At 45.7% G+C, this 10,627-nt stretch overlaps 1 protein-coding gene across 1 annotated transcript in view; it reads right to left on the bottom strand.

Moving 5' to 3' along the window:
- Nucleotides 1–2,056: 2,056 nt before the first annotated feature.
- The window catches only part of LOC119372171 (zinc finger protein 808-like), a 28,917-nt gene continuing 20,346 nt past the window's right edge, over nt 2,057–10,627 (bottom strand). The window contains exon 3 of the mRNA XM_049420129.1: nt 2,057–2,265. Within this exon, the coding sequence (XP_049276086.1) occupies nt 2,128–2,265 (138 nt within the window). The 3' untranslated portion in view covers nt 2,057–2,127. The remainder of the gene's footprint in view (nt 2,266–10,627) is intronic.

Below are 10,627 nucleotides of genomic sequence, written 5' to 3'. Positions count from 1 at the left end.
ACATCTCGGTGTGTTAAAGCGTTGACGAAATTACACTTTTTTTGGAAACGCGCCGAATGGGACGGTCGTAGCAACAGTGCGTCTTTATCTTTTTCTTCCGAGCCTGGTGGCACACATGTCACCGCCCCGTTATAAAGGGGACGCTCATAGAATCCATCTATCCATCCAGGAGCACTGTGAAAGATAAAAGGCGCGTTCATGTAGACCCCCCCCCCCTCGTTATGTTTGGCGGTAGCTCAGTGGGCTAAATACACGCCAGCCATCTTCGTGGACCTAGAGGTCATGAGTTCGACTCCTGGCAACGGAACTTTTTCTGATAGTTTTTTTCTTTGCCATCTGATGGCATTCATTTTGCTGACGTATTTCCGTGACGGAAATACGTCATGAAACTCTGGGTGGACCCCGGCACAAAACACTTTTGTGTTAAAAAAACACTCGGCTCGAGTGGAAATCGAAGTCAGGCCTACAGCGTGACACTACGGTGTTTTAACAACAGCCAAGCCACTGCATCAAAACGCTTCACAAAAAAGACATACGTTAGGCAGGCTCGGTAGGTACCTCGGAATGCCATTCCTTTGATACGTCAATTCTAGTTCACTAGTTTTCTTTAGCATGCCTAGGATTTCACAACGCATCATTGATGCGCGGTCACGGAGATGAAATATAAGCTTTCGCACCGCGGCAATAAATGAAGTGGCGAGCATTTTGCACTTCCCAAGATGTTGGGCAAGTGTTTGGGCCTGGTAAACATTTCAGTGCAGCTCATTTTGTGTGCTCCGGTGAAGCGGCACGGGCCGTGCCTATCTGCCTCCATGCTAGCAGACGGGTTGGTCCTCCTCCGGCAGCCATCTGGAATCGCACAGCGCGCCACCTATAGTTCGTGGGCATTGCGAATACAGACATCATGTCAGGACAACGCCAAATGTGGTTCCAGTGCTGGCTATCCGCTTTTGTATCAATGCAATTCACATTACATATGTACACCTACGACTTATAAAGCTATAGTCAAACGTTGCTCGATTACGCACTGCCTACGATCGCTACTTATGACATGCACAACATCGCGACGTGATATGCACATGGCGGTAATAATGCCGACGTCTCTTCTCTAAAAAAAGTGCCTACATTACGTCAGACTATGAGCAACCTTTCACACGTCAGGGTACTCGGTGCGCCTGGTAAGCCAGCGATATGGGCAAAACTACACAATTTACACAAAGACTTCGATCCATCTCATAACCCTTGGATCGAAAGGAAAAGATGCGGCATAGGACTCACCGACTGCTTCGCATGAGATTGATTCCCGCAATGCGTGGGACCTGGCGGATTTTTTTTTTAATTTTATAATGTTCCGTTTCGTTTAAATAGAATAGGTGGAGGATGCATTTCTGTCATAAGAGGTAAGCCTATAGCCTTTGGAATTATTTTACGGACCAAAGCCCCCCCCCCCCTACACCCAACGTATCTCAAGTTTCAAACAACGCATGTTCTTCGCCAGCAAAGCTTGTCCCGCAAGCAGAACGACATCGCAGGAAGCGCGTCGCGATTCCTAAACAAGCCCTTCGAGCACATCGCCCAACGCACACAAAAAAAGAAAGACAGAAAATCAGACTCAGCAAAGCGCTTGCTCCGTTGGTCGGTTAACCGAAAATTGGTCTTTGAGCAATCTACGATCCAATCTCTGCTGTGTGCAACCGTATTCCACTGGAATATCGTTTCTATAGTCTGTTGTAGCCTGTTATCGTGTTTATTTGATATAGCAGCATGTTCACAGAAACACCAGCCACAGATTGGTTTCACTGCATTTGCGACCTTATTAAAGATAAGTGGGCGGACGAAATGACATAGAGTACCCAGTACATACAGAATGAAGAATTCTTTCCAGCAACGTATATCTACTTTTGGCGCCAGAAGTATTCTCAGAAACGGAAATATCAGCGAAACAAGGCGTAGCTATATGAGGCTTGTTGAACTATCCGTCGGCAGGATAGGTGACAAAACAAACGTGTAACACGGGACAAAGCATACGATAGTTATACATGTTATGGGAAGCGCTGGCTTTTATCGGTTTAATGGCGTCTGTCATAAAAATCGGAGCACTAATCGAAACCAAGTCTGAGTGTGTGCTCAGTCGCAGCCGCAGCGTTTCCACTTGGAGCCCAGCCCGTGGTGTCTGGTGTGGTGGGCTGCCAGCAGTCGTCCGTTGAGGAACTTCATGGGGCACAGGCCGCACGGCAGAGGGCGCACGCCCGTGTGCTCGCGCAGGTGTACTCCAGGTCGTGCTTCTTCGGGAACAACTTGTCGCACGACTCGCAGCGGTAAGAGATCTTGAACTCGTCGTCCACGGCCTGGTCTGGCTTTCCGTTCTTGATGCCTGATGGCTTTTGGCCGACGGGTGACTGGCTCTCGCTGGCCGACGGCTGTGGCTTTGGCTTCTTTTCGTTCTCGAGGTACTGCCGTTCACCTGCAGCGTGTCGTTCCATAAAAAATATGCTTTAAGGAGCCGTAAAAGATGGCTCCCTGGTTATTACATATTAGGAAACAGCGACAAGTTCTTTTGTATCTTGCTTTTCTTTCATGAAAGCTGTTTTTAAATTAAAAATGCTCATTGTACTTACAAATGATAATAGGCTAAGTTGTACTATGACTTCGACGGCGTTTATTAATTCGATATCCATCGAATTCAAAACCGAGGATGCATACGTTACATGTAAATACCTCCCACACTTTGAAACTGTTGAAACAGTTTTAACTACTTCGCCCCTCAAACAATTTGTCTCCATGATCTCACAAGCGAAATAAGGCTCATTTATACACACAGACGGATAACTAATTGGTCGTGAAAGCCAGGAGCCGTACCAATTTTACATATATTAGCCGACGATTGCACTTTGGGAAAAGTTGCTCAATGAAATTAAAATTCAGCAGACTCCATGAAACTTCCCTTCAGTCGCACGAAACTTGTACATCCCCAAAAATGAATGTACCCAGTCCTAATAGCCACTCGTCTCTTACATACGATGGGTTCCGTGGACCTAGACTAACTGGGAATTCAATGTCCCTTCATTTGAAACATCGTAATTTTGTCCTGATACGAATTGCGCGTTGTACAAATAACCGACGTATTAACGCGGTAGCGTTAGAGAGCTCGTGTCGCAGAAATTCCGCTGTCGGCGTCGGCACCGTTGGTTGTGAGCGAAAAATCATCCGTGAGCGAAAAATCGAGAAAGTAGCAAATAAAATAAACGATAAAATCTTCGGTCCCAATGAGGATCGAACCCGGGCCGTTCGCGTGGCAAGCAGGTGTCTTACCACAAAGCCACGATGTTACTTGCAGCTGCTTCGGACAAAAACACTACATAAATGTCATGTAGTGAAAGGAGTCTCGACGCATTTTGTTCGGCAGGTGTCACGACGAAAACGAGCCCATACGGTAGGCGCATTCGCGAGGCCATCAAACTACGTCGAAAAACGCCGCGATAGTGCAGCCATCGCCGCTAAATACACACACGAACTTTCAAACAGCTCTAAAAATGGACAACTATGTCCATCTAGAGGAAAACATATCAAGCCAACGCAGCAAACGCTAGATAATGTGCTGCCATCTGTGAGGCATTGTGAGAAATATGTCTCGACTTTTCATGGCATCCGAGAGGGCCGGCGCGCGGCGTATATCTTGGAGGCCATGCGACTCTTGCTTTAGATCGAAAGCCTGTAAAATTCGCGCGCGTGCGTGCGTGTGTGTTTGTAACAATACACATTAATAAGTATGCACTTAGTGGTTGAAGTGCGCACTAGGGGCCGGATTTCGCTATCGCGTTCAACTCTTAAAGGCGAAGCTTAAGGGTCCCCCAATTTTTTTCCCTATGAGTAAACACAAATATGCCCCAAATAAAGAGAATTCGCTCTATAAAGAGCCAATCTTAAGCGTGCAGCAATGCGAGGCCTTGCGACTACGATACCAAAGTTCACTGTATTGCAATTCCAACATTTTATAATTTCTCGTTTCTTGTGAACAAGGGGACCCATACATCTCAGTATATTAAAGTTCTATTTTATTGAGCCAGTACATGTCGTGTATGGGTATATGCCTTCCCAGCAGACAGATCGATGTCGAACACTGTGCTACACTATGTAAATGCGGCTGCGGGTGGCGTCTTGCACACGCCTCTAGGTCGACATGTAAGATTGGAACTTCGTCGCATATCTCACGGATATGACGCTAAGGAACCAAAATGGAAGGAGAAAGTGTATGCATGCGTGGGGGGAGGGGTTGTCAGTTGTCTATCGTGGATTTCTGCTAAAGCATATCCTGGGCTTACAAGCAGCAGCTGAACTTAGCACAGCCTAGACTTACAGGCGACATAGTGCGGTTACGTCCCGCTTACATTTCGACGGGTCCACCCAAGTAAAAGGGCAGTATATAACGAGTAGAAGTTCAGGGGCAGGATGGAAGCTTGAAGAGATGAAAATTTTTTAAGCACAGGCTGTCGCTGGAGCCAATGTTTCGCAAGCAGTCTTGACTTCTTCAAGACTGCGACTGCCTACCTTAGCGCGTGTATGTGCATGTGTCGTACCCTCTCCTCCAACCCAAACAAGGAGGAGGGAAAGGGCAAGTGAGAAAGTGGGGTGGGCGAGAAAGAGGGTCCTGGTGTGCCGAAGCAAGTGAGCAAAACAAAAGAGGAAGCAGGGAGCAAAGGAAAGAGGGAAGGGAGGAATGGGGGGTTCGCGTCCAAAGTGTAGAACTGGAGATGGGTATTTCGCTGAATCATGATTTTCAAACGTAAGCGCCAAGTGATAATGATAAGTGAACGGTGATCAGAACTGTTCGAAATTCCAAAAGAAAGGCTTAAATCTGATAGGTTTTTCGTTGTGTATCTACCATATCGGATGTTTTCAAGAGCCACCTTGGCGAGCTTTATACCCATTGGCTGGAGTGCATTAAACTCGTGAATAAGGTACGACTCTTTACGTTTTCTGCCTCTCGGAGACCGGAAGTTTGCACTAAAGTATGTGACGTATGGTCATCGAAACTGTGACCTGCGCCATTAACACGCTGTGTCATTGCTTTCCATAATTTCCTTCGCCGTGTCTGCGGAATGCCTATTTAATCAAACATTAACAGGCTGTCCTGCTTCACCAATGTACAGCTTGCGACAACAACATTCAGCATGTAGATAACGTTTCAACTAGTGCAGGCAAAACTAGATTTCATATGATGGGCGTAATCACTTCGTGAATCATTTGTATGTCAGTATATAGTGAGTAGACCCTCAAGGCGTGCTAGTTGGTGTTCGTTCATGATTAAAGTTTCGCTAAGTAGACACTAGACGGACCAGGGAAACAGAAGACACGACGTTCAGCACGAAACGTCCCGTGTTCTGTTTCCTTGGTCTGCGTGGTGTCTACACACAGCGCAACATAAGAGATGATGACAGCATATCTGTAAGGATGATTTGCTTAGCACATGCTAAAGAAGCCACATTGTTACACTCACTGTTCCATGACCACCAGCTCTGCCACTTGTGCTCCTTGATGCCCTTTCTTGCGAAATTCACGACCTTTCGGAGCTCAACTTCTCTTGCCTCTTGGCTCGCCCTTTGGTCTACCGTGGAGGTCAACGACGATGCTTGGATGGCTTCTCTCTTGATCACAGGAGCCATCTGGGCACCGAAGAGAAACATCTTGCTTCGCTAAAGGTTATAGTCGAGAAACACTACGTTATTGTGTGGTACCGATGAAACGCACTTATTATTATTATTTTTTTATTTTTTTGGCAGTGCATTGACTCACGTAATTGCCATTTCGCTACAACTAAAGGCGAAAAAACACGCCTGACTGGGATTCCAGCGCATAGTTTGACGGGAACTACAGTCAGTTGTAAAGTAATAACGAAATTACAATGTAAAGGTACAGCAACTCGCACGCAATAGCGCATCACACCGATAATTTAAGAACAGAGATAATGAACTAGATCTTTATACAGCATGTAATCTAAGAAGAGGGCATCAAGGCAATTACGATACATACACAGAAACAGTGATTACACAGGAGGAATATTACGAGTAAATATATGGCACTTCAAGCAGAATAAGATGTCCAATGTCCTATATGCTATAACAAAGAGTAAACAGCAAGTAATGATACAAACAATTTAGGAAGTACATTTCTCATCGAAGTACATTTTTCATCGCCCTGTGAACGCAAGAAGATATGCAGTTAGCTCACTGGCTTCGCTGGGGATTCCGTTCCTATACTCACCCGCTTTCCCGCTGTCATAAAATATTGTACTATGGGCGAAAGCTCTGCAGGACTATGAATAAAGTTGTTACCAACCAATGGGCGCGGAAACATGGAATTAGCACAAAGAAAGGTACAACTTTTTATTTCTCGACAGAATGCAGACGTGCAGCACGAGCGTGCCATCATCGCTTACTGATAACTCTGATAGGTGGGAGAACGCGTGCAGACAGAGAAAAAAGAAAGATGAAGGAAGAAAGAAAACGAAAGAGAATAATTTTTGGCGAATGAAGTTTCTTGACAAGGCGGGATTCGAACCCGCGTACCCACGATCCGAAGGCAGGCATCGTAACCACTCGGCTATCCACATACGCTAGTATAGTATAGTATAGCAAGCGCGTTGGAAAGGGAAGTGAGGTTGATGAGGTGAGGGTGAGGAGGAAGGAAAGGAGTGGAGAGAGTAAAGCATGTCATAGAAAGAAAGAGACGAATAGAGAGAAAGAATGGGAAGAAAGGTTGAAAGATAAAGGAAGAGAGAGAAAGAAATAGAGAGAGAGAGAAGAAAGGAAAGAAAAACACAAAGAGAAAGGAAGAAATAAGGAGAGAGGTAGAGAGACAGATAGAAAGGAAATAAAGACAAGCAAAGATGTAAAGAGGGACAAAGGTAAACAAGGAAATAGATAAAAGAAGAATTAGCAAGGAAAATAGAAAAAAGGAGATCGAAAAAAGATAAAGCGAAAGAAAGAGAAAAATAAACAAAAAAAAAACGGCCGCCCAGTTTCGCTGTTCCTTCAGGCTTGGCACCACTAGCGGGAAGCTCTCTCAATTTTTTTTTCTCCTTAGTCTGCTGTAGTATTGAGCCCCCCAAATTTCTGAAGCCCTCTCCACCTTCCTCAAGTGGTGTTGCACTGACTCCATGATTAGCCCGCCATTGGCCAAGCGGCGATGTCACGTGTGCGCCATCAGATGACGTCACAAATCTGCCAATCTACAATCTGCAAATCTACCAAAGAAAGAAAGAAAGAAAGAAAGAAAGATAGAAAGGAAGAATGAAAGAAAGAAAGAAACAAAGGAAGAAAGAGGTACATTAAGAAGGAAGAAAAGAAAGAGAGAAACAAAGAAGGAATGAAAGAAAGAACGAAAGGAAGAATGAAAGAAAGAAAAAAAGTAGTAGATCAGGCACGCACACGTCAAGCTTCGCTTGCCCAATGCGCTTGCCCCGATTTCGTAGGTAGGGCAGGCGCTCCTGGGCAATAAGAAGCTGCACTTTTCTAGAGCTGCTGTCCGTAAAGATAAAGATGCGTATAGGGCTGTATAGGACAGAGGAAATGTAGAGGGGCCATACCGTTCTATTTACTGTCTTTCTACGGGTTTTTAGATATTATGAGCAAAATAACCCAGGGGAAATTGCTTACGTTTGTGTGAATAAGAAAGTACTACCTCGCGAAGGAGTTGGTCCCTTATAAATAACATATTTTTGCGAAGTAACTGTACACGTAATTGGTTACTTACGAAACGTTATTATCACCTGTACCTCGAACAGTTTCTATCAGTTACTACCGTCGCGAATGGAGGAAATGAACGAATAAAATATTTGCATTAGCATTAGCTTGCGAAGAAACCTTGTGATAACGCCTCTCCATGAATTTTTGCGGTACGCATGTTTACCGCGAGCACAACGACACAAGTGTACTGATATTATGCAGAAAATTATGCACACGTCGGCGTGTCACATCATAATGATCGCGCACAACGCTGTCGCATGCCAGTCGGCAAAAAAAAAAAGAACAAAAGAAACAAAACATCAATTTTTGGAGCACGGAATGACACACACTCGGGTGTTCAGAATAAAAAGCTCAACGAGTTAGGGCACTACGAATTCTCTACGACCAAGAAGGTATGCCCCAGGCGAAGGCCCCGATAGCTAACGCCCGACCGAATGCTAATAAATTGCATCAATGTAGCTTACACAAAAGCTAGAGGCAAGTTTGCTCAAATGCCAATGATGCACTCCACAATACAGAGCAGGTGCCAAACTTAGAGGTAAGAAGGAATAGCACTAGTGGGCGAACATTCAAGATACCCAGAAGTCTTTGGAGTTCCATGCCGGTCCGAAGTTACACAGAACCACACATACCGTAATGTGGCGGTCCGTATTTTAAACCAATCAATACTAACTTCACTGATGTTAGTTATACATAGGAGTGCGTACCTTTAGTATAGCGTGTGCTTGGGAAGACTCGGTGTCGTCCAACTTCGATGTGCTTCGCTGAAGATGTCGCGGATGCAAAAGCTGCTGCCTCCTCCGCAGGGCGATGCACAGCGTCTGAAAAACGGACCAGCGCCAGCTCCGGTTTAAGGTGATACGCGAGGCGCGTCCGTGTTTTCCGCGCAGCGAGTGCATCGACGCGTTGCGCCATGGACGCTGGCGTGCGTTCCTCAAGTGGTGCTATTGTTTTCCGCAGCAAACGGCACATGTCCGGCCAGGCAGGTGGTCCGATATAGAGGGCGCGTCGTCTTCTACGCGCCCCGTTTATGAAGCCGCGCTGTCCCAGACCGTGGCCTCCGCGATTAACACCGGCAGGCGCGCTGCCGGAGCTCGTCGCGGAGGCCATGCCTCGACTTACAGCACGAGCACAGACACGTCTGGTTGTGCTGGCGGCACTTCAAAGCTTTCATTACGGCATGGTTGTCACAAATCACAGAAAGACTGACAATCAGTGTGACTTTTCAGCATACACCTTTAGAGAAAATGTGGCGCCCGCGGCGCTGTCAAAACTTCTAAAGTCATGCTTTTATCAGGATTTACCTGATTATCCAGTAACCATCAGTGGACCCATGAAACTGTTAGGTCTTTCTTTTCCAAAAACGGTCTTTGTTTTCTAAGAAATCAAGTAATTACTATCTGGTCCGGCTGCCGAGCCCGCAGTACTGTGTATGCCTGGTTTTTGAATATATCGATGCCATTCACTGTTTATTACTGCTACTGTCTGGGGACATAGACACCAATTCAGAGCCTACTGATCCTGTAATTCTTGCTGAGCTAAAAAAATAGCTACCGGGCAGTCTGCCCTCCTTTCCCCAAGGGCAATACTTAAAAGTGCAACTACTTACTACGGAAAAAATCCATTCGTGGCCTAAGTGATAGAATAGCACAGTTGGAAGAGCACTACAAAACGCTTTCAGCTGTACAATCACAACTAAGGACATTACAGACCAGTACGGCTGCCACCAGTCGTCACATTGAAACTTTAGAGGCCCGGTTTGAGGACGCCAAAAATCGCTCGCGACGCAACAATCTAATTCCACGGACTTCCAGATACTAACCACTCTGAAACTTTCTCGGAATCAGAGGTAGAATTATGAACCTTTGCAGTGAGCACTTTAACATTAAAATTAACCCGAAGGAAATTGAAAGGACGCATTGGCTCGGCCGCTACAAGGCCGGCCTGCAGCGTCCTATCATAGTAAGATTTACATCTTTCAAAACTAAAGAAGTGATCCTTTCTAACGGCAAAAAACTGAAAGGTACAACTTACGCAATCAGGCAGGATTTCTCACGTTCGGTCCAAAATGCACGAAAACACCTTATAGCCTTCGCTAGAAACAAGTCGACCGCTTAACAAAACAAGCTGCGGGGATAGTTGGCGATACATTCTTATTTAAAAATTGTAGCGCTATATTAGACGAGGACAAGAAGAAAGGTACATGACAGGACGGGCGCTGAAAAGAAAAAGTCGACCGCTTTTTAATGCACTTACAAAACGTTGTTTCTTGGCTCAAAGCGGTATGTCTTTGATGAAGTATCGTAAACAGTCAAAGAAATCCCATAGCAACCCCGGCAGTATCGCCAACTGCCACACCGCCCCCGTAATGACGCCCGAGCAAATGTCACTACTTCCGTGGTCTACACTAACGTGCGCAGCTTTCTTTCAAAATGCGAAAAAATATGTAGTCTTGTTCGTCATCTAGCAGCAATATAGTCGTGCTCACTGAAACGTGGCTTTTTGGTGACGTCACAGACGACGAAATCCTGACCGATCTCCCGAACTTCGACGTTTTTCGAAACGATCGTAAAGGCCCCGTGGGCGGAGGTGTTCTAATCGCCACTAGTAAGCTACTCTCGTGCCCAGTCGTCGACATTATGACTGACTTGGAAATCCTATGGCTTCTCATTCGTTCTACGCCACTAACTCTGCTGCTCGGAGTGTGTTCTCGGCCCCCGCAAAGCAGCACAGACTTTCCACAGATATTTAACAACATATTGAACCATATCATTTTCAAATATCCGAATTCGCGCGTCCTAATTTTCGGCGACTTTAACTATGGCGGCATCGATTGGCAAGATCAGGAAGCTTTGTCCGGAACAAGCGCGGAAGCAAAAGAA

This window comes from Rhipicephalus sanguineus, chromosome 10, assembly GCF_013339695.2.
Source record: "Rhipicephalus sanguineus isolate Rsan-2018 chromosome 10, BIME_Rsan_1.4, whole genome shotgun sequence".
NCBI classification, from domain to species: Eukaryota; Metazoa; Arthropoda; class Arachnida; order Ixodida; family Ixodidae; genus Rhipicephalus; species Rhipicephalus sanguineus.
The sequence above is the reverse complement of the archived record's forward strand: the minus strand, read 5'-3'. Positions and strand labels throughout refer to the sequence as shown.